Here is a 24,522-nt window from a genome sequence, read left to right as displayed (position 1 = left end):
CTCTATTAAACTTGATCAGTTTTGTGTTTGTACAATATCAAAACTGATTATGATTCTGGATCCTGTGCGCCCAAAATCTGGGTCATCAGATCAATCCTGAGAAAAATCACAATAACTGTAAAAGCCATGTTCATTAACCAATCATGATCAAAGTAAGTTGAAAGTATCATAATAATATCAAGGTATATTTCAAATTTGGGTCAATATCATTCAAAAACATGGTCACTAGGTCAAATATTAGAAAATTTCTGTTACTTTCATTGAGGCTACGTTTATAACGTAATCTTGATTAAACTTATTCAGAATGTTTATGATTACAATTCAGATGTCAAGTTGAAATTTGTGTCATGTGTGTCCAAAAATTAGGTCGACATGTCAATATGCGGCAATTGTTTGACCTCAAATTCATGTTAGCGCTTAGTGCCATCATTGCTGTCTTGTTCTTCAAACAGTATGGGATTGACATTGATTTTGCTTTATTTATGATTCAATTTATCATCATTGCAGACGCTGTTGATTGTAGTGATAAACAAGATGAAGTTTGATGAGTCCTACAATTTCGACCATGAGGTAAGTTCTATAAAACCTGCATTATTTTGACATTTATCCCCTGCCAAAGGCTGACAAATATAGAATTTGTGATGTCTGTCTGTCACATACTTTTCAGGCTATATCACTTAAACTATTTAACATTTAAAACTGAAACTTTATAGGTGTATAGATATCTATAAAGAGAAGTGCCATGCACAAGAACCATAACGATAAACTTTCTAAAATACCGTATGTTACCATGTATAGTGGCAGTTTTTTACCTCTGAATTTCAAATTAAAAAGTTGATGCGCGTTAAACCTTGATACAACGCTATCATGACCGCTAGATTGTGAAAAATCCATTATGCAGTAGTAAGAAAACAATCATACCTGATAATTTGATAAACAATCATACTTAATGTCCATCTAATTTAATAATTCATAATAAAACCTATGTTACGCTTCAAGTTTGAAGCTTAAAAGTGAAACTAAGTGTATTTTTAATATCTCAAAATTGTGATGTCTTAAAAATGATACGATTTGTAGTTTTTAATAAAGACCTCATAGAAGTGCTTTCCTGATATTTTATTTTTAGCGTTTAGAAACTAATAATATTGCCAAAGTTAAAAAATATATATATAATATAACTAGAAAATCGTTTTTTCAATGGAGAATGTCAAATACATTGTAGTTTGCCTACCACTTGTTCATCCAATGAAATGCTGTTAATTACTAGGTTGTACAATATTTATCTTTTACTTGCAGGGAGAGGATGAGGCAATGTTCCAAGAGTACAGAAAGCAGTTGAAAGTCATCTTCAACAATCTGGCCTCATTGGTGAGATCAATATTATACATGTATATTTGGTTACCTGTGAGACCAATATTATACATGTATATTTGGTTACCTGTGAGACCAATAGTATACATGTATATTTGGTTACCTGTGAGACCAATATTATACATGTATATTTGGTAACCTGTGAGTCCAATATTATACATGTATATTTGGTTACCTGTGAGACCGATATTATACATGTATATTTGGTCACCTGGTTATATAAGGGATTCATTATGTTGAATGTTAATTTCTTTTTGTCTACCAATCAGTTGTGTAGCCGAATGTCTTGGTCAAGGTCCTGAGAGTCATTAGCTTCATGTTTGCTGCATTAGAAAGGAATATTAAAAAAAAGATTTTTACTACTTTTTTCTTTTTAATGTTTTGGTGATGTAGATAAAACTATTACGGAGCCAAGTATCTGTTTTAACAACCAAGATTCTGCATTAGAACATCCACTTATTCATAACTGGGATAGCGAGCTCAATTGGCATCTGGGCGTCAAATTTATAATGAAACGGGTTGAATTCCTAGCCAAGCCTCATAACTTGTTTGGTGCTGGTTTTAAAATTAATTATACAGCCATTCTTCTCCTACCAGTCAAACCTTTCCCCAGGAATTTTATGCTCCCCCAAAATTTATTTTGGGGGGAGCATATAGTCGCCGCTTCGTCTGTCCGTGTGTGCGTCTGTCTAGTTTGTCCTTCAGTGCACAATTTTTGTCCGGGCTATTTCTCAGCAACTAATGACCGGAATTCAATGAAACTTTATGGGAAGCTTCACTACCAAGAGGAGATGTGCATATTATCAGCGGGTTCTGGTCGGATGATTTTTCACAGAGTTATGGCCCTTTGAAATTTTAGAAATTTTCCATTAACTGTACATATAGTGCAATTCTAGTCTGGGCTATTTCTCAGCAACTAATGACCGGAATTCAATTAAACTTTATGGGAAGCTTCACTACCAAGAGGAGATGTGCATATTATCAGCGGGTTCTGGTCGGATGATTTTTCACAGAGTTATGGCCCTTTGAAATTTTCCATTAACTGTACATATAGTGCAATTCTAGTCTGGGCTATTTCTCAGCAACTAATGACCGGAATTCAATGAAACTTTATGGGAAGCTTCACTACCAAGAGGAGATGTGCATATTATCAGCGGGTTCTGGTCGGATGATTTTTCACAGAGTTATGGCCCTTTGAAATTTTCTATTAAAAAATTATTGTCCACCTAACTACTGTGCCCTCGAGACTTTTCCTTTTATCTGAATATATAGTGCAATATTGTGACAAAAAAAAACTTTGAGGTGCATCACCAGTCTCCGACGGTTTCTTGTGTTAAGACATATGGGCAAAGACCCTCAGTTGGCAATTCTATTGCATTTTTTTTTTGAGTTACACATTTTCTCTATTAATTTGTTTGGACCTACAAGCATTCAAAGAAATTCAAGCTCAGGGTTATTTGCAAACTTTTGAAATTAAAGTACATGTGTACCCTAGTTTAGGAAAAACACGCACAGAAACAACCCTGAAATTGACATTCATGCACACTGGCATCCCTGGCCTTAGACCCTGGTAAAAAGCCTGCTACTTTAAGTAGGGCATTTGATGCTTACTTTGAGAAGTATTTGCACTTAGCATTGGTAGTATAGAAGGAGTTTGAGAAGGTTAATTGTATGTAATATGACTGATTTTTTTTTAAAGAGCGGGTGGTTAAAACATGCATTATGGTTTTATGCAGTGTGGCAATTTACGTTTCTTTCCCTGATTCTGTCAATGCTTATCCATTATGTAATGTCTACCAATGAGCAAATATTGCAAACAAGAAGAATTTCAGTTTACCATGATAAATATGGCCTATGAATATTTTTGGCCAGTTTTTCAGAATATAAACATTATGTTTGAAACTTTCCATGTTGCAGGACGAGCAGCTAGTTCTGGTCACAGTGCACACACTGGTGACCCGCACTCTGTCTCAGTGGGAGAACATGGAGCTGAAGGACATTGAGGTGGCCATCACCCTGCTGTATAACCTGGGGGAGGCACTGCCTGTAAGTATACATCACCCTGCTGTATAACCTGGGGGAGGCACTGCCTGTAAGTATACATCACCCTGCTGTATAACCTGGGGGAGGCACTGCCTGTAAGTATACATCACCCTGATGTATAACCTGGGGGAGGCACTGCCTGTAAGTATACATCACCCTGCTGTATAACCTGGGGGAGGCACTGCCTGTAAGTATACATCACCCTGCTGTATAACCTGGGGGAGGCACTGCCTGTAAGTATACATCGCCCTGCTGTATAACCTGGGAGAGGCACTGCCTGTAGGTATACATCACCCTGCTGTATAACCTGGGGAAGGCACTGCCTGAAAGTATACATCACCCTGCTGTATAACCTGGGGGAGACACTGCCTGAAAGTATACATCACCCTGCTGTATAACCTGGGGGAGGCACTGCCTGTAAGTATACATCACCCTGCTGTATAACCTGGGGGAGGCACTGCCTGTAAGTATACATCACCCTGCTGTATAACCTGGGGGAGGCACTGCCTGAAAGTATACATCACCCTGCTGTATAACCTGGGGGAGGCACTGCCTGTAAGTATACATCACCCTGCTGTATAACCTGGGGGAGGCACTGTCTGTAAGTATAAGGAGCAGCTTTGTTATACACCAATGGGTTCCAAGAAACTGTGGGAAGAAGTATTCATACTGTTTTCAACATCCAACATTCAACATTCCATTTTGGATGCATCATTCTTTAAAGGGATCTTTTCACGCTTTGGTAAATTGACAAAATTGAAAAAAGTTGTTTCAGATTCGTAAGTTTTCGTTTTAGTTATGATATTTGTGAGGAAACAGTAATACTGAACATTAACCATGCTCTAATATAGCCATTATATGCATCTTTTGACGATTTTAAAACCTAAAAATTATAAAGCGTTGCAACGCGAAACGATTGAATAATTTGGAGAGTTCTGTTTTTGTCGTTAAATTTTGTGAAATTACGAAGATTGCTTATATAATGTATAAAATACGTCAAGAATGTGTACTCGGCGGAATAGCTCAGTAGACTAAAGCGTTTTTACTTCAGGACTCTGGCAGGACTCCAGGGGTCACTGGTTCGAAACCTGCTCCAGGCAATGTTCTTTTCCTTTTTTTAATTTTTTTCTTGATTTTTACTGGAGCTTTTACGATCCAATGTTTACATTTATCCATATAAAGCATTTAATGAATAAGTTAAAAAAATACCAAAATCTGTGAAAAGGCCCCTTTAAAATGAAGTTGTTTAATTGCAAATGTTTTTTCTCTGTGTTTAAAAATTGCTGGTGTTAGAAATCCAACAACATGATTATTTCAACTTGCTCCAGTTTACAACATGTGGTTGCTAGAGAGTTTGTGTTGGGGTGAGGGGACCTCAGTTGGTCGGTTTTTTCGACTAGATGGTGGGGGTTTTGTGACTGAGGGTGGGGGAATTTTCATGTCACAGGTAGGCTAGCATTCAGTTGTTTGACTTTCCGTCTTTTTTGCATGCCGTTCTTGGATTTTTTCTTTTAAAAATAAGAGATATTTACCAAATTTTTGTTATGTGGGTCTAACTGCATGAGTTACAGATCAAAATCAAGTTTTGTTTTGGTTTATTGAATTTTGTCAAAGTTATGGGCATTGAATTTAGAAATGTTTTCTACAAAAACAGTTTTATGGATTTTTTGCTAAACGCTTGCAGATATTTACCTGATTTATGGTGTGAGATCTATCTACATGACTTGTAGATCAAATTTGAGTTTTGTTTTGTTTTTGTTGATTTTTGTCAAAGTTACAGGTAGAAATTTTCTTTAAATAATGCTTTTCTTGATCATTTTTCCAAAACACTCTGATATTGACCTTAGGTTTGGTATGTGAGTCTACCAAACGGAATTACTGTTCAAGTTCCAGTTTTGTTCGAATCCTTGGATTAAGACATTTTCTCTAGAATAACAGTTTTCTGGACTTTATCCCTAAATGATTGCAGATATTTACCTGATTTTGTGTATGTGAGTATACCTGCATGACTTTCAGATCAAGTCTGAAATTTTTTACGTATGTGGAGTCATGAGACAAAAATGGAATGGCACATATCTTGTTTTTTACTGGGGGGGGGGGGGGGGGGGGTAAGTATTGGTGACTACTTTGAGAAGCTCTAGTTCTGTTCAGGCATTTGAAAAAAAAATGTTATTGCAGTGTATCCACATACATGGAAAGGGACCATCTTGTCACAAATTACAGGTTATAATAGTCGCGTATTTTTGTATTTGCAGACACCTGTAGGACAGCATTTTTCTGGTGATCCTGCCAAGGCATCAGCCATACACGACATGATGAGATTGGTAGGAAACACTCCTCCTGAATATGAATTGATCCATAATGTTAAATGATTGAATAAATTACTCATACATTCAACTGATTATTTCTGAATAATGGTTAATTGATCTGTAATGTGAGTTTTTTTATTTATAGACTCAGATACTACTACACTTCAATTATTTATTCATAATGCATTTAACCATTTCAGTGCGGGAACCGAATTTTAAAGGCCTTTGCAAACAGTTTGGATCCAGATGAGACGCCACAGAACGTGGCGTCTCATCAGGATCCAAACTGCTATTCTGATAGTATTCTTTGAAAAAAATCGAAGAAAATGCTAATTTTAGAAATTCTGCAGACGACATTTTAGCAGACAACAAATTTCCCAGCATGCAAAGGGTTAAAGCATTTTATTATCACAATGGTAACTTCTAATTTAATGACACCAGTCAGCTTCCCCAGCTTTTACTTGCATACCCTTTACAATAAAGTACTGGGTGTTAAGAAAATCAACCCATTGTTTAAGCTTCTAGTTATTTTATTAAGCACTCATAACTTATAATAAATGCTTTTGCTTTTAAGGAGTAGTTCCTTGATTGCCTCAATATAAAAAATGTGTACTCTATGTTGCACTTGATTTCAGCTTGTGACGAGCAGAGTGAGCTGTCAGGGTCACATGATCGTGATGATCCATTTCTTTGAGACAGTAGTACGCTACGACAGATTCTTCCAGTGTGAGCAACAGCACATTCCTGATGTCCTGGTGAGTTGTCAGAATCAAAAGTGGGGGTTTATTGCTTCACACCTGTTTGTTGGTCCGTATGTTGATCTATTATTTGGTAGGTAAATTATATTTATAAAACACTTTGGCATACCTTCATGTTACTTGGTATGCAGACTATTTGGGTGGAAAGGAAGTTGACTATTGATTTTGAGTCGAAAGGCACAATCACTGGGGCTTCTAACATGAAAGAAAAGAAGACCAGAGGACTGCAGTTTAAGGTCAAAGGGTGATCAATGGGCTTTTTGTTTCCGAAGGATATACTGAAGGCTTTGGTCAGGTTTTATGCTTGTTAATTCAAAGGAAAGAAAGGAAAAGAAAGAGAGAAGAGTATAGGTGAAATAGTCAGAGGTCAAACTCATAGGGGCTTGGAGCATGAATACATTTATATACATCATGAATACAACACTTAAACCAAGGATCATATACATTAGTCTTCTTGTCAGTCTCCTAATGACAAAAACAACACCCTATATTTATACAGTGAGGAAATGTCAAGGTAACAGGGGCATGCAATATGATGAAAGTTAACTTTGCAATTATTGGCAACTGAGCTGCAAGTGGAAGTTGGGAGGGAGGGGGGGGGGGCAATCAGGTTAAACAAACATCTCTTGGGTCATATTACAGTTCATGTTTCAAATATTTATTTTTTTCGTTCATACGTTAAGTGACCATGGTAGAAGAAGCCTCTTAATTCTCCTACATTCTATGTTGTATGATATATTCATGTATGTTGCAGATGGCCTTTATGGATGAGCGGGGTTTTCATCACAGGAATGGCCAGGTGCGAAGCAGGACTGCGTATCTCTTCTCACGATTTATCAAGGGCTTGAAGTATGTTGTTGCAATGTTAATGAATAGGAATTTATACTTGTTAAATGGAACAAATGTAGTAGTAAACAAAGATAGAACTTTGACCCCAATTTTAGTTGGTCTTGAGTTAAAAAACTCAACTATAAAGATGCTTGTCACATTAAAGATTTATTTTGTAGGGCACGGATCAAATATTCATATATTCAAAAATCTGCCATATACTCAAAATCCAATTTTAAGCACAAATACTAATTTATTGAAAGCAAAAGATTATATTGATTGTGAACAGTATTCAGATGTTTGATGGAATTAATCACTCTTGCTAAAATGAACATGCAGAGTAATAAGTCTGCATCAGTTATTAACTTTGCATTTGGATATGGACTACAAAAAATGGCATGGTTTATTAGTGTATTTATCATAACTATTCAATTATTCATATTCTATCTAGTGATTAAGAGGTAAGCTGTTTGTTTCCTTTAATAAAAGAGTCTGTTTAAAGGAACAATTACCAATATTATTATAACCATTATAAACATTGGGTTATTTTTCCAAATTTGAATTATTTGAAAAAAAATCCTCAATTTACTACTTGTTAAATTTATACAACTTGTTCTAAAATTGTTTTCTGTACACAATAGTCTATGTTTGTTTTTGTGCATCAATATAACTAATTATTGTTTGACGACAGATTATCATCAACAATTTATTTTACGACTGCAACGATAAAACAACACAATACTCCATTTAACTAGTTTAATGAACTGATTCCAAAATATTTTGCCTCCCAATAAACATCACAAAAATGTAATAGAATGCACAAAGTATTCACTAACAGATCTCTTTAATATATAATACGAGTATAAAGTGGGATATAAAAGGCCGCAGCGAAAAAACAGCTGGTGGTAACCACGAGCCCAACGAAAGATCGGCTACTCACTCGTGGAAACCTGTTACTTTGAAAATATACCTACCGGAGGTTGATGAGCACACGATAAAATTACAAAACGTGAAGTAACACCGTTATAGTAGCAACACCGCGTACCCAAAATAAAAAATGCTATTGCTCATCAAGCGACCGAACTAGGAAGAACCATATACTTTGCTGGGCTAAACCTAGTTCTACCAATCGCTTGACCATTGGATCCACTTTTACATGATTATCGCCATGACACTTTTAATGACACACTAAAACTTTTACTTGATCACTACACTTGTGATCACACTTTTTTCGCACTTGCGAATTACATACTTAATCGGACATTGATCACTACACTTGTGATCACACTTTTGCGCACTTGCGATAACACTTACTTGATCACTACACTTGTGATCTTTTACATACTTAATCGGACATTGATCACTACACTTGTGATCACACTTTTTGCGCACTTTACTTGATCACTACACTTGTGATTCAATACTTTTACTGGTACCTTTTACATACTTAATCGGACATTGATCACTACACTTGTGATCACACTTTTTCGCACTTGCGATAATATACTTAATCGGACATTGATCACTACACTTGTGATCACACTTTTTCGCACTTGCGATAATACTTTTACTTGATCACTACACTTGTGATCACTTTTATCGCCACACTTGTGATAATATTACTTGTACATTTTTACAAACTTAATCGGACATTAAAATACAACTTATCGCTCAGCCAGCGATTTGACACCTAAACGTTTTTTACCCTACGGTATTGCTACTATTTTTTATTTTGTTAAAGCTTAAACTTTAATAACTTGGAATTACCCGAAAGGACAAGGATGATAAACTACGCAAGTAGTCACAGAGTCCATTCAGATAAATGTGTAAATGCGCATGCCCATCCGACCCCCGGCAAACAGAATTTTCCGCCACAATAAATTTCACAAATTTATCCCCCACAAATTCTGGATTAGCCCTTTAACAGAACTTTAAGATGACGTCGCGAATGCAATCCAAATACGATTCGAGGCCAACATCCGACAGATGCACACCACCGCTCCTAAAAAACCCTGGCGTCGCGGAATCGATCAACCCCGACACTATTTCGTGCTTGGTAAACTTTTTCGCGCGCAGCCGACCCCAGCGATTGATGTGCGATCACACTTTTACTTATCACACTTTACTTGAGCGCTACACCTGCGATCATACCACTTTTTATACCAATGGTCACTTGACCATTACACACTTGTTAACTCGGACATTTAGTACCAATGGTCACTTGACAATTACACGCTTTACCAATGGTCACTTGACCATTACGCACTTTTTAACTCGGACATTAAATACCATTGTTCCCTTTCCACTACACAATTTTTAACTCGGACATTTAATACCACGGACATTTAATACCAATGGTCACTTGACCATTACACACTTTTTAACTCGGACATAACTCGGACATTTAATATATCTCGGACATTTAATACCAATAAGCGCACTATTTCGTGCTTGGTAAACTTTTCAGCGCGCAGCCGACCCCAGCGATTGATCTGCGATCACACTTTTACTTATCACACTTTTACTTGATCGCTACACTTGCGATCATACCACTTTTTATACCAATGGTCACTTGACCATTGCACACTTTTTAACTCGGACATTTAGTACCAATGGTCACTTGACCATTACACACTTTACCAATGGTCACTTGACCATTACGCACTTTTTAACTCGGACATTAAATACCAATGGTCACTTGACCATTGCACAATTTTTAACTCGGACATTTAATACCACGGACATGTAATACCAATGGTCGCTTGACCATTACACACTTTTTAACTCGGACATAACTCGGACATTTAATACATCTCGGACATTTAATACCAATAAGCGCTATACAAGTTTTTTCCCTGCTGCATTGCTACTATTTTTAAAACCTAACCTTTAAATTAGGTTGATATACTACGCCTGAAACCCAGAGTCCATTCGAGCCAATGTGTTGATTCATAGTCGCTAAGGTTATGGACCGACTTTATGGGGTCGCACTGCGAGGTAGTCTGTAAACGACCGAACTGGACACAACGCAGACTCCGGCTCGTATGGGATCCTAATTGTGACAGGAATACCGCGCTGATTTGTTTTATGTTTCCTGAGTGTGACCATTATGGCGTGTTTATCCCCCGTGACCCTAACGTGGGCTATTTGCAACTGATAACTGTATGTTGCTGTTGCTACCAATTCACTGACTCGGAACGGACCGAAATATGCCAGAGTAAACATAGCATTGAATAGTGAGCGCTGGAAGTCATTATAACACACCTTTGCTAATTGCGAGATAATAACCGTCAAGACCTTGCGAGTGATTGGTGCCCGCGTATCAACCGTTTGTCGCGAGCGAGAACAGCCCTCAAGCATTTACTTCACTACAAAAAATGTTACTTATATCGTACTAGCCCATGTATTTATGAATATAACTCAATCCAGAAATGTAGCTCTTGATAGATTTAGGTGATAGACCCTTTTCAAAACAATAGGCTACAAAGAGAACAACATGTTGTTTATCCGCGGGCCAATTGTTGTTTAGACTATATGCAGATCGAAAATTGTTGAACATAATATTTTTATTTTTTAAATCCTCGCCCAGAGAAACAGTGCAACTACAATTGGAAATAATTCGAGAACAGTTATGTCACTAGTTACGCCCTTTTGCCGCCATAAATTAGGCCAACGAGCGTTACACCAGTGACCTTTAAAATAAATCCCAAAAACCGAGACCAGACCCGCCAGCACTATCTGTAAACAATTCAGTGTCAACATTGAATATCCAGTATCGGTCATGGAAAAACGACACGCCGTTGTAATCGCGCAAAAATGTCAACCACATTTCGAGGTCTTGCCTAACAGCACGTGTTATACGTATGCGGTGGAATGCTTTTGTTATGTCACAGGTGGTGTTAATTAATCAAAACGGGCGGCCGACTGGGATTGCCCTGCACACGAAGTTAAGAGACCTTATTAACGATTGAACTTGCTTTAGGTTATTTTTTATTTTTATTTTTTTGTTTCTGCACGATGGTGTGAATTTTTTCCCGTAACTCTACGATTTTTATTTAAGAATGCGGACTACTAGTTCCGCCGAATCTTATTCTAAGCCTAAGAACACGATTATTTCCGTGGGCCCTTCTGTTTTCTCCGTGGCTAACGGCACGTTTAGCTCGTGCATGCAATTGATAAACGAATCCATCACCTTGCGGCAACCTAGCTCAGATTTATCGCCACCCAGAAAATCGTCTAAATAGTGTATAAGCTTGCCCGATGACATTTTACTCTTAACGCAGAATTCAAGGAATGAGGAAAACTGTACAAATGTTTTGCAACTGACTGAAGCTCCGAATGGTAATGCTTTTTCCACATAAAACATACCATTAAACTGTATGCCCAGTATTTCGAAATCTTCTCGCCGAAATGGGAGTAGGCGAGATGCAATCTTAAGATCCGTTTTGAAAAGTTTACAGTGTCGCCCTAAATCTTGAACCATGTGAACCGCCTCATCGAAATTTGTGTACTGAGCGGATGAGTATTTTTTATCAATGAAGTCATTAACCGAGTGACCCTCTGGAAAAGAAAGGTGATGAATCATCCTAAATTCACCTGGTATCTTTTTTGGCACCAAGCCAACTGGGGAAACCATGAAATTAGAAAAAGGTTGTTCGCTGAAAGGCCCAGCCAACCTCCCCGCCAAAATCTCCTTATTTATCTTATCTTGAATTATGTCAGCATTTGCGATTGCAGGCTTTAATTTTTTACTAAATCTACTGACTCTGGGTCCGTTATAATGCATTGAAAACCCATTTGTAAAAACATTTAAAAGGTCATTTCGATCTGTAGAATTATACGATGTTAAATATTCAAGTAATATTTTGCTATTCACCGGCGATGGTGCGAGATTAAGTAGGTCATTACAGGGAAAGTTAATGCAAAATCTCCTGCACTTTATCGCGTCGCGTGCTATGGTAGAGTGACGCATAAATCAAGAAAGCGTCCGACCACCGTTCGATGTTATGAATTTTATCCCTACACTCCTTAGGGCGCTGTTCAAGAGTGCCCTCTGCCGAAAGTTGCAAAACACTACCGTTACAAAAAGCGGATAATTCGAAGGCACCTTTTAACAGCCAAATTGACATATTCGCCTCTAGAAATTTGTTGTTTCAATGCGGCTGGCACGTGCGCAGCCAAGTCATCGTTTGATAAGCGCGTTAATTCCTGACAACTATATCATGTTTTGACCCTGATTAATAGCCGAAGCAAGAGATTGAACTTTTATTGTATTTTCGATTACCGGGAAACTTAAGAGTTGATTCCCCGCTAACACCGCACCCCTCAACGTTACGTGTATTAATAGGAGGAACGATTTTAAATGCCCTTAGATCTATTATCTTCTCAAAATCAATAAAGCCTCTACCTGGATCCGGTTGTAAGAGCCGGGTATCGTCATCTCCAACCTCTTCCACATTTTCCGGTAATTTCCGCTTTGTTCCACGCGGCATTATTTGAGATGATTCGAGATTTAATTTAAATTAAGTTTGTTTACGATCCGAACAAAAGCACAGGCAGTTTGCAAAAGGCGGAATGACGTAATATCACGTGGTACGGAAATGCGTAATTTCATTGTTTTAACGAACTCAACCGAAGCATTCCGTACATAACGTTACATCCGTAATCGTATCTATAGAAACCAGCAAACAACATTCGTTTCCGCGAAAATAAATATTATTAATTTATCTTCAGAAATTTATAAGTCTTATTGTCTACAGGAGCCAAGTACAGAATTATATTGATGACATCTTCAAGCAGATTGGGGACCTCCTGACTCTGAACACTCCTGACAACGGGTACCAGCATCTCCTTAGCAATGAGGATCAGCTCTTCCTGTATGAAACTGCGGGAAATCTTATTGTGTCCAGCAATTTTCCACCTGAAGTATGATGATGTTCATTTTTATATGCCCGTTTTAAAAAAACGGGATGTATTATAGTTTCACTTTGGCGGCGGGCGGGCGGTTGGGCGGGCGGCCTCCACAGCAGTTTCCACTCTTTAATTCAAATATTTTTCATCCGATCTTCACCAAACTTAGTCAGAAGTTTTATCTAGACAATATCTAGGTCAAGATCGAATATGGGTTATGCCTTGTCAAAAACTAGGTCCCGGGGTCACTTAGTGCATTTCAATCATTTAGCATGGTGTCCGCTCTCTAATTGAAGTAGTTTTTATCCGATCTTCACCAAACTTGGTCAAAAGTTGTATCTGGACAATGACTAGGTCAAGTTCGAATATGGGTCATGCAGGGTCAAAAACTAGGTTACAAGGTCACTTAGTGCATTTCAAGCATTTAGCATGGTGTCCGCTCTCTAATTGAAGTAGTTTTTATCTGATCTTCACCAAATTTAGTCAGAAGTTGTGCCTAGATGATATGTAGGTCAAGTTCAAATATGGGTCATGGTAAAGTTATCAAGTTGTCCAAAACCTTAAAATGGGCTTATCTTGTGACTGTTTGGCACTCTTGTTATATCTTATTTACATTCCCATTCCAATGTATGAGGTAGGCAGTTAAAACTTGTTTTTTACATGTGAATACTCCATATTAACCAATTGTACCAATACAATTTTCATTCATTGTTTAATAATTTTTGCTTTAATATACAGGGGTGTGATTTTTCTGCGGATCCGCGAATCGGGTTGTCCGTGGAAATTTCCGCGATTCGCATCAATTCGAAAAAAAATGGGTGAAAGTATAACCGAATCCGCGGGTGTATTTCATAAGCGGCCCGAAAAATCTGCGGCCTGCGAAACTTCCCCGCATATTACACTGGTATTCTGTCTTAGCATTTTTTTTAACGAGCGATGTCATTGGCTGTCGTTTCCCAATTTTCCAATTAAAATCAGTCTTTTAAAATGTGTTTAATATTTCTTTGCTGATTTGATTGCAAATGGTCCATTGTGTACACACAGGTCTTACTGACCTGTGTACTAACGCGAAAGGAATTGAGGGTAGCACTTCTTTTACGAGTGAAAAGTGAAAGCGAAAGTAGGTCAGGTAATTGTGATTCTGATAATTGCTATCAGTCTTAATAGAGATTCAAAATCACAGTTAAACATAATTAAATAACATTTCTTTAAACAACATTCCGTTTTAAACACACACTAAAAAACGATTTTCTTTTATTATTAACATTTTCATTCCTACACAGAACTACTTTGGCGGAAGCATAATTCCCCAAACCAGGGGAATGTGATGCGTCTTAGTATAGAGGTGACAATAACGTAGTGACATCACCATCTATGTATAGAATGGCAAATGGTCACTTTGTGAAGCGTTAATGCAGACGAACAAATGTATCTCACAAAATCTCGGAGATTTAACAATTATTGAAAAACAAATTTAAATGGGAAAGGGAAGAAACAACAGTGGATATAAATCAGAAAGCGATACCACTTTCTAAATGGGTACGGAAGATCAACTGTCTTGGTAAGGCTGAAGTCATATTCTATTCATGTCAAAAAATATTGAACTACGTAAACTGTGGTAAATTGTTGTTAGTTGAACACTGTAACATTGGTGACCTTATGAAGAATTTAAAGGCATTGACTTCAAACGAAAGATTGCCGTCATCGTTTACAGGTATCGAAACACTCATTGATTTTGATCACAATTTATACTGGTGACTTTGCATAACATGTTATTGTTAAGTGATTTTAAAAAGATTTTCATACAAAAATCTTGTTGATAAGTTTAAGATTGTGTTTATTTAAAAATCTGTTTTAAGGTCTGTCATTGCGTAATGCACGCGATTCGGGTAGTCAAGATCAGTCTACAGAATTTTCGTCCCCTCAGACTCACACCTTTATCACCCCTCTGATATATTAAATTAAAAAAAGGTTTTCACACTTTGTGGTGACCATGAAAGAGGAACAGAGGGGCGCAAAAGGGAGAAGGGCACACAACCTTGCTATTTTACACTAGTTTGTTTTGTATATTTTTATGCTCCCCACATATACATATATGGGGAGCATATAGTTGCCAGTTTGTCCTTCCGCACTTCCGTACTTCCGTACGGTCACACTTTTGTTACAGTTTCTCATAGCACCTTCAATACTTTTCCGATCTCTTTCATATTTGGCATGTAGATACTTTGCATGGACCTCTACCTTTTGATGACTTTTGAGGTCACTGGGGTCAAGGTCACCAAGGCTAATAATAGATTTTCCGTCACCCTTTTGTTACAGTTTCTCATAGCACCTTCAATACTTTACCGATCTCTTTCATATTTGGCATGTAGGTACCTTGCATGGACCTCTACCTTTTGAGGACGTTTGAGGTCACTGGGGTCAAGGTCACCAAGGCTAATAATAGACTTGTTACAGTTTCTCATAGCACCTTCAATACTTTACCAATCTCTTTCTCATTTGACATGTAGATACCTTGCATGGACCTCTACCTTTTGATTACTTTTGAGGTCACTGGGGTCAAGGTCACCAAGGCTTATAATAGACTTTTGTTACAGTTTCTCATAGCACCTTCAATACTTTACCGATCTCTTTCATATTTGGCATGTAGATACCTTGCATGGATCTCTACCTTTTGATGACGTTTGAGGTCACTGGGGTCAAGGTCACCAAGGCTAATAATAGACTTTTGTTACAGTTTCTCATAGCACCTTCAATACTTTACTGATCTCTTTCATATTTGGCATGTAGATACCTTGCATGGATCTCTACCTTTTGATGACGTTTGAGGTCACTGGGGTCAAGGTCACCAAGGCTTATAATAGACTTTTGTTACAGTTTCTCATAGCACCTTCAATACTTTACTGATCTCTTTCATATTTGGCATGTAGATACCTTGCATGGACCTTTACCTTTTGATGACATTTGAGGTCACTGGAGTCAAGGTCACCAAAGCTAATAATAGATTTTCCGTCACCCTTTTGTTACAGTTTCTCATAGCACCTTCAATATTTTACCGATCTCTTTCATATTTGGCATGTAGGTACCTTGCATGGACCTCTACCTTTTGATGACATTTGAGGTCACTGGGGTCAAGGTCACCAAGGCTAATAATAGACTTGTACAGTTTCTCATAGCACCTTCAATACTTTACCAATCTCTTTCTCATTTGACATGTAGATACCTTGCACGGTCCTCTACCTTTTGATGATGTTTGAGGTCACTGGGGTCAAGGCCACCAAGGCTAATAATAGACTTTTGTTACAGTTTCTCATAGCTTTCAATACTTAACCGATCTCTTTCATATTTGGCATGTAGATACCTTGAATGGACCACTACCTTTTGATGACGTTTGAGGTCATTGGGTCATGGTCAAGGTCACCAAGGCTAATAATAGACTTTTGTTACAGTTTCTCATAGCACCTTCAATACTTTACCGATCTCTTTCATATTTGGCATGTAGATACCTTGCATGGACCTCTACCTTTTGATGACGTTTGAGGTCACTGGAGTCAAGGTCAAGGTCACCAAGGCTAATAAAAGATTTTTCCGTCACTCTTTTGTTACAGTTTCTCATAGCACCTTCAATACTTTACTGATCTCTTTCATATTTGGCATGTACATACCTTGCATGGACCTCTACCTTTTGATGACGTTTGAGGTCACTGGGGTCAAGGTCACCAAGGCTAATAATAGACTTTTGTTACAGTTTCTCATAGCACCTTTTATACTTTACTGATCTCTTTCATATTTGGCATGTAGATACCTTGCATGGACCTCTACCTTTTGATGACGTTTGAGGTCACTGGGGTCAATGTCACCAAGGCTAATAATAGATTTTTTTTTACAGTTTCTCATAGCACCTTCAATACTTTACCGATCTCTTTCATATTTTGCATGTAGATACCTTGCATGGACCTGTACCTTTTGATGTTGTTTGAGGTCACTGGGGTCAAGGTCACCAAGGCTAATAATAGATTTTTCCGTCACACTTTTGTTACAGTTTCTCATAGCACCTTCAATACTTTACCGATCTCTTCATATTTGGCATGTAAGTACCTTGAATAGACCTCTACCTTATGATGAGATTTGTAGTCACTGGGGTCAAGTTCACCAAGGCTAATAATAAATTTTCTCAAGGTCACACTTTGGTGACAGTTTCTCATAGCGCCTTCAATATTTGACCGATCTCTTCATATTTGGCATGTAGGTACCTTGCATGGACCTCGACCTTTTGATGAGGTCACTGGGGTCAAGGTCTCTGAGGCTAATATTAGATTTTCTCAAGGTCTCACTTTTTTTCACACAATTAACCCATATATCGACAAAGCATCATTGGGGAGCATCCATCAGTTTTACTGATATCCTTGTTGTTAATGCCTTTCAAGAAGTTGAAGAAACCGTCTATAATCATGTGAGGCAAACATTCAAAACATTTGTCTAGGTTACAAAGAGCCTTATTAATATTTCAGAAAAAGGGCGAGTTAATGAAGCAGGTGTTAGCTCCCATTGCTGCCAAGTTCACAGCTCTTATGAAAAAGATGGTGGCAGAGGTGGATGCTGATAAGCAGTTGGCTTACGCTCACAGTATTAACAATGCAATGGCATTAGCTAGGTAAGAGGCTTTTAGAGTCTTATACATGTGTTTAGGCTAAATTTCAATATTTGAAACTACTATTTGGAACCTCATTTTTTTTTCCAATGATTTTTCTTGACAGATAGAAACTCAGGTAAACAAACTTGTACATAAGGTCGAACTATTTGGAGCGGACTACCTGATTGTTAAAGGCCTGGTATAGGTGAACCATTAAAGGTGTATTGTTTTTTCCACCCTTGAGGTGGTTCCAAGATTTAACCCAGCTCAGCCTTGAGATGTATTTTATATACATGTAAGGAAGAGTTTAACTGTTAAAGACACACAAAAAGCTCTTGTACACTTCATCTTGTATGTTATTGTTCAACATTTTGCAAAATCCATAAAACCTGTCGGACAGTTTACAAATCTGACAAAAAATTACAATGTCTGACATATTTTTGAATTGTAGGACACATGGTTTCACAAGAAATTTGAAAACTTCAAAAACAACTTGTAGGCATGTGTGACTTATTATGCCCCCCTTCGAAGAAAAGGGGGTATATTGCTTTGCACATGTCAGTCTGTCGGTCGGTCTGTCGGTCGGTCCGTCTACCAGGTGGTTTCCGGATAATAACTCAAGAACGCTTGGGCCTAGGATCATAAAACTTCATAGGTACATTGATCATGACTCGCAGATGACCCCTATTGACTTTGAGGTCACTAGGTCAAAGGTCAAGGTCACGGTGACCCGAAATAGTAAAATCGTTTCCGGATGATAACTCAAGAACGCTTAGGCCTAGGATCATGAAACTTGATAGGTAGATTGATCATTACTGGCAGATGACCCCTATTGATTTTCAGGTCACTAGGTCAAAGGTCAAGGTCACAGTGACCTGAAATAGTAAATTGATTTCCGGATGATAACTCAAGAACGCTTATGCCTAGGATCATGAAACTTCGAAGGTAGATGGATAATGGCTGGCAGATGATCCCTATTGATTTTCAGGTCACTAGGTCAAAGGTCAAGGTCACGGTGACCTGAAATAGAAAAATGGTTTCCGGATGATAACTCAAGAACGCTTATACCTAGGATCATGAAACTTCATAGGTACATTTATCATGACTTGCAGATGACCCCTATTGATTTTCAGGTCACTAGGTCAAAGGTCAAGGTCATGGTGACCCGAAATATTAAAATGGTTTCCGGATGATAACTCAAGAACACTTATGCCTAGGATCATGAAACTTGATAGGTAGATTGATCATGACTCGCAGATGACCCCTATTGATTTTCAGGTCACTATATCAAAGGTCACGGTGACCTGAAATAGTAAAATGGTTTCCGGATGATAACTCAAGAACGCAAATGGCTACGATCATGAAACTTCATAGGTACATTGATCATGACTTGCAGATGACCCCTATCGATTTTGAGGTCACTAGGTCAAAGGTCAAGGTCATGGTGACTAGAAATAGTAAAATGGTTTCCGGATGATAACTCAAGAACGCTTATGCCTAGGATCATGAAACTTTATAGGTACATTGATCATGACTCGCAGATGACCCCTATCGATTTTGAGGTCACTAGGTCAAAGGTCAAGTTCACGGTGACCCGAAATAGTAAAATGGTTTCCGGATGATAACTCAAGAACGCTTATTCCTAGGATCATGAAACTTGATAGGTAGATTGATCATGACTCGCAGATGACCCCTATTGATTTTCAGGTCACTAGGTCAAAGGTCAAGGTCACGGTGACTCGAAATAGTAAAATGGTTTCTGGATGATAACTCAAGAACGCTTATGGCTAGGATCATGAAACTTCATAGGTACATTTATCATGCATGGCAGATGACCCCTATTGATTTTCAGGTCACTAGGTCAAAGGTCAAGGTCACAGTGACAAAAAACTTATTCATACTATGGCTGTCACTACAACGGAGAGCCCATATGGGGGGCATGCATGTTTTACAAACAGCCCTTGTTAAGGTAGTGTTTCACACGGCGTTTGGAAGTTTTGCAACATCTGCTCAGAATTTGATAGTTTGAAAGACATCACACTCTTGTTTATTTTGTCCTGTAAACAGTCGTGCGAGCAAGGCGTTCTCCAATCAGCTGACGATGCAGCACTGCGGCTGTGAGATGGTGTTCGTTGAGCTGATGCGCATGTTTGTGCAGGCGGTCAGTGTGCCTGTGCACCGTCAGCTGATCCATGTGGGCGTGAGACAATACCTGCACCGCATGGTGGTCTGTATGGAGCACGAGATCCTGCCCTTCGTGCCTATAGTCCTGGAAAATCTTCTCAAGCAGCCGGATACCAAAGAGCTCTACGACTTCTTGCCATTGCTGAATCAGATTATCACTAAATTCAAAGTAAGGGAGGATGTTTTATGCTATATAACCTTTATCCCAGAAGAGAGCACAAAAATAGCCAAGCCTTTCAGTTGTTTGTTTATAGGTTACAACTAATTCATTGAATTATGCAGCCATGACCTTTTGTTTACAAGTAATAATAAAAACTCATGATTGGTCAACCCTAAAATTGATTAATAAGTGTCGATTGGTTGATGGAAGTGTTAATCTTATTGAACTCTTAATAAGACTATTCTGAAGATAATACTTTTATTATTGTTCTTTCCATATGAAGCAATACATGACAAAAGGCTTCTCCCAAGTAGGACATTTGTTACCCAAATTTGTTTTCATGTGTCAAACATTCTTATAGCGGCCATTTTTAAGCTCGTTGTTTTCGGAGAAAACCCAAGGTATTGTCATAGCCAGCTCGTCGTGTCGTCCGCCGTCTGATGTTCGCTTCCGCCGCTGTGCTAAAACCTTAACATTTTGTTAAGGTTTTAAACATTGGCTCTAAAATCAAATTGCAACTTTGGAACTTCATATGTAGATGCACCTTGAAGAGTTCTACAGGCCACACCCATTTTTGGGTCACTAGGTCAAAGGTCAAGGTCATTGTGACCTTTAAAAAAATAAAAAAAAATCTGACAAGCTTTCATTTATTCAAAACTGCACCCGTAGCCAAGCGTGGCACCGTTATGCGCTTCTCTTGTTTAGTATAAATTACAAAGAAAATATTACAGTGAAAGAAATTGTTACCTTGGCTAATCTGCTAATTTGTTGCATAAACTAATTTGATGCATGTCTAAAGAAAAAACATGAGTAAAATGATATACCTTAAAATTGATTTTCTTCTGCCAAAGTGTCCAATTTGAAGTCATATGCTTATATAATGCATGTCAGAGTAAGCCTGGTCTATGGACTTAAAGAACTGGTCTTTTCGCGTAGGGGCTTGATATTAATACCATTATCATTAGGCTTTGAAGCTAAAAAATAAATAGGCTTAAACATAAACTTTAGTCTTACGTTATTGTTTTTCAGAGTGCAATATCGCCGTTCCTCCAGGAAGTGTTCATGCCAGTTGTGACTACAATCTTTCGTGTGCTCACCCAGCCCTCTGACTCTCTCGACCAGGTGGCGCTCACCGAGAAACGACTCCTGCAGAAGGGCTACTACTCCTTCCTGGCTACCATAGTCGCTAACGATGTGCTCGACGTTCTGAAGAATCAAGGTCAGAGTGCACTCTAAGAATTAAGTACCATGGTCACAAATGCTCAGATCTCTTGCCTCTTGCTTTGTCTTGAGCTTAAAACCGTATAATGAAAATGCTTGTCAGATTGAAGATTTATATTCCAATAATGCATTTTTCTTTTAATTGGGCTTGATTTTTAGCTCGACTATTATATATAAAATATATATAGTGGAGCTATCCTACTCATCCCGGCGTCGGCATAAGCGTCTGTGTTAGCGTTAGCGTGCAAGTGTTAAAGTTTTCGTACTACCCCAATTATTTTCATTGTCCCTTGACATATTGCTTTCATATTTTGCATACTTCTTTACCAACATGACCCCAATCTATAAACAAGAGCAGACAACTCTATCAAGCATTTTGTCATAATTATGGCCCCTTTTCCACTAAGAATATGCAGCAAATGTTAAAGTTTTCATACAACCCCATTTATTTTCATTGTCCCTTAACATATTGCTTTCATATTTTGCATACTTGTTTACAAACATCACCCCGACCTATAAACAAGAGCAGACAACTCTATCAAGCATTTTGTAATAATTATTGCCCCTTTTATACTTAGAATATGCATATTATTGATAAATCTATGTTTAAGTTTGCATACTACCCCAAATATTTCCTATATCCTTTGACATATTGCTTTTAAATGTTGCATACTTGTTTACCAACATGACCCCAACCGTTAAACAAGAGCAGACCACTGTATTAAGCATTTTTACATAATTATGGCCCCTTTTACACTTAGATAATTGAACATTTTGCTTAAATTGCCATAACTTCTTTATTTATGATCACATTTTATTATTACTTTGACAAAACAACACTTACCTGAAAACCACAATGGATTCCACCCAAACAATACCCTACCCAGAATCCCTCCCCCCCCCCCCTACCCATCCCCCCCCCCCAATTTTTTTTTTAAAACATCATCTAATAAATGACCCCACCCCACATTATACCCCCTCTCACCCCCCCCACCTCCCCATTTTTTTTTTAAACATCATCTAATAAATTACCCCACCCCACATTATACTCCCTCTCACCCCCCCCCCCCCCCCCCCCTCCCTACCCTACCCCCCCCCCATTATTTTTTTATTTGTTTCCTTTTTTTATTTTGGAAGATCGTCTTATAAATGACTACACCCCACATTATGCCGCCTCTCAACCCCCCCCCCCCCCCCCCACCCCAAATTTTAAAAAAAAAATTTCCTTTTTTTTATTTTTGAAAGGTCGTCGTATAAATTATTGAATATGAACAATTTCCCCATGATGGCTTGCGTTATAATGTCAAGCACTCGAATAGTCGAGTTTCTTGTTAAAAAACTCATGCAAGAGAACACTTGCAACATTTTTGATTTATTTTGCAAATAGTTCAATGTTCTTTTAATTGGTATTGATTAAAAATATCACTGAAATTGAATGTTACCTTGGAGATTTATTTCCCAATAATAAGGCTAATTTTTACCTTAAATGAATAAGAAAATTGTACCTTAATCTCATCTTTAATGCTGACCAACAAATCAATAATAATACATATAATGCTTCTTGCTTCACATTCAGACTAGCATTATAAGACCTTAGACTGCATTGATCTTGAAACTTTAACATGCATATATAGAGATCACAGTGAATTTAACAGAAAGTTAAAAATTTATTCTTAAAAAACTGTTTTTTAATCGAAAGTAATGTATCAAGCCAAAGAAATATATTTCAAAGCTATGTGGATGTTTCAGAGCCCCAGAACCTGCACGAGGTGCTGTTGACAGTTGTGCAAGGGGCTACAGACTTTCCAGACCCACCTGTGAGTGGCCTTGAATACTCATTCTCAGTACCTTGAAGTGTCCCGCTATTCATTTATAATCTGTGTTTAAAATGTGGTGCCTGTTTTAATATCAGAAATATCAAACCAATAAACAAGTAACATATACCTATCTTTTTTAGGTCACAAGAGGTCAACGTGCTTATTGTGAGCTTTTGTGTGTCGTGTTAACACTCTAGAGGCCACATTTATGAATCTTGGTTAGAACATGTGCCCCTATTATAATGTATTGGACGAGTTCGCAAAATGGATTTAATTGGTTGAAAAACATGGCCGCTGGGGGTGGAGCTGTTTTCCTGATATGGCTATAGTAAAAGTTTGTCTGTTAACACTCTAGAAGTCTCATTTATTGGCCAACTTTGTCAGAAGATTTGTTCTTGTGGATTAGTATGAAAATGGATCCAGTCTGTTGAAAAACTTGGCCCCTATAATTTTTCCCAATATGGCTTAAGTAAAACCTTGTTAACACTCTAGAAGTCACATTTTAGTCAATCTTCATGAAACTAGTTCAGAACATTTGTCCCAATAATACTTGGACGAGTTAAAACATGGATATGGTTGGTTGAAAAACATGGCAGTCAGGGGACGGGGCAGTTTTCCTTAAATGGCTTTTAGTTTTAGTAAAAACTTGATATCACTCCAGAAGTCCCATTTATTGTCCAATCTTTATGAAACTTAGTCAGAACTCTTGTTGCATTAATGGTTTAGTGGGTGAGTCAAAAAATGGTTCCGTTTTTTTGCAGAATTTAGACCTTAATAGAATAAAGAGTCATATCCTCTAAAATCATAAGGCTTTAAGGTTTAATGTGTGGAATGTAAGTTTTATTTTGGTTGTCTACAAACCTTGTTCAAAATATGCCCCTAAGATCATAACTGGTCTTGATCGGGGGTCCTATTATTTATTGATTCAGCTTGTTACATATTACTACATGGAGGGTGTGTGTCCCTTCTGTGACAGGTTCTTTTTGTTGCAGTATTTAGTGAGCTTTATAATGGGCTGCATATTGAAAAACGCTATTGAACAAAACAGCATTGATGACATGATATAAGGCCAATGTTCACTTTGATGTATTCTTTTTCAATATAGTAATAATTAGACAGTTATCTTTCTTTTTATGCCCCCGGATCGAATGATCGGGGGCATATTGTTTTTGGCCTGCCTGTCTGTCATTCTGTCCCAAAACTTTAACCTTGTTTAAAGTTTTGCGATAACTTTTGCAATACTGAAGATGGCAACTTGATATTTGGCATGCATGTGTATATCATGAAG

The 24,522-nt window shown here is 37.9% G+C and overlaps 1 protein-coding gene and 2 long non-coding RNA genes across 6 annotated transcripts in view; 2 read left to right on the top strand and 1 right to left on the bottom strand.

The window, feature by feature from the left end:
• LOC127881227 (exportin-T-like) overlaps positions 1–24,522 on the top strand; it is a 58,988-nt gene that overhangs the window by 16,311 nt on the left and 18,155 nt on the right. For all 4 annotated transcript variants that reach the window (XM_052428962.1, XM_052428961.1, XM_052428960.1 and 1 more), the window contains exons 11-21: positions 508–570; positions 1,297–1,368; positions 3,289–3,417; positions 5,670–5,738; positions 6,359–6,478; positions 7,236–7,330; positions 13,069–13,234; positions 17,731–17,873; positions 19,920–20,205; positions 21,226–21,415; positions 23,167–23,234. In XM_052428962.1, the coding sequence (XP_052284922.1) occupies positions 508–570; positions 1,297–1,368; positions 3,289–3,417; positions 5,670–5,738; positions 6,359–6,478; positions 7,236–7,330; positions 13,069–13,234; positions 17,731–17,873; positions 19,920–20,205; positions 21,226–21,415; positions 23,167–23,234 (1,401 nt within the window). The remainder of the gene's footprint in view (positions 1–507; positions 571–1,296; positions 1,369–3,288; positions 3,418–5,669; positions 5,739–6,358; positions 6,479–7,235; positions 7,331–13,068; positions 13,235–17,730; positions 17,874–19,919; positions 20,206–21,225; positions 21,416–23,166; positions 23,235–24,522) is intronic.
• Positions 3,417–3,892, bottom strand: LOC127881230 (uncharacterized). The gene is made up of 3 exons (XR_008049977.1): positions 3,814–3,892; positions 3,538–3,629; positions 3,417–3,491 (listed from the first exon to the last, which is right to left on the bottom strand). It is a non-coding gene; the product is annotated as an uncharacterized LOC127881230 (long non-coding RNA).
• On the top strand, positions 15,294–16,983 carry LOC127881229 (uncharacterized). The gene is made up of 3 exons (XR_008049976.1): positions 15,294–15,493; positions 16,636–16,760; positions 16,920–16,983. It is a non-coding gene; the product is annotated as an uncharacterized LOC127881229 (long non-coding RNA).

This window comes from Dreissena polymorpha, chromosome 5 (assembly GCF_020536995.1).
Source record: "Dreissena polymorpha isolate Duluth1 chromosome 5, UMN_Dpol_1.0, whole genome shotgun sequence".
Lineage (NCBI taxonomy): Eukaryota > Metazoa > Mollusca > Bivalvia > Myida > Dreissenidae > Dreissena > Dreissena polymorpha.
The sequence above is the reverse complement of the archived record's forward strand: the minus strand, read 5'-3'. Positions and strand labels throughout refer to the sequence as shown.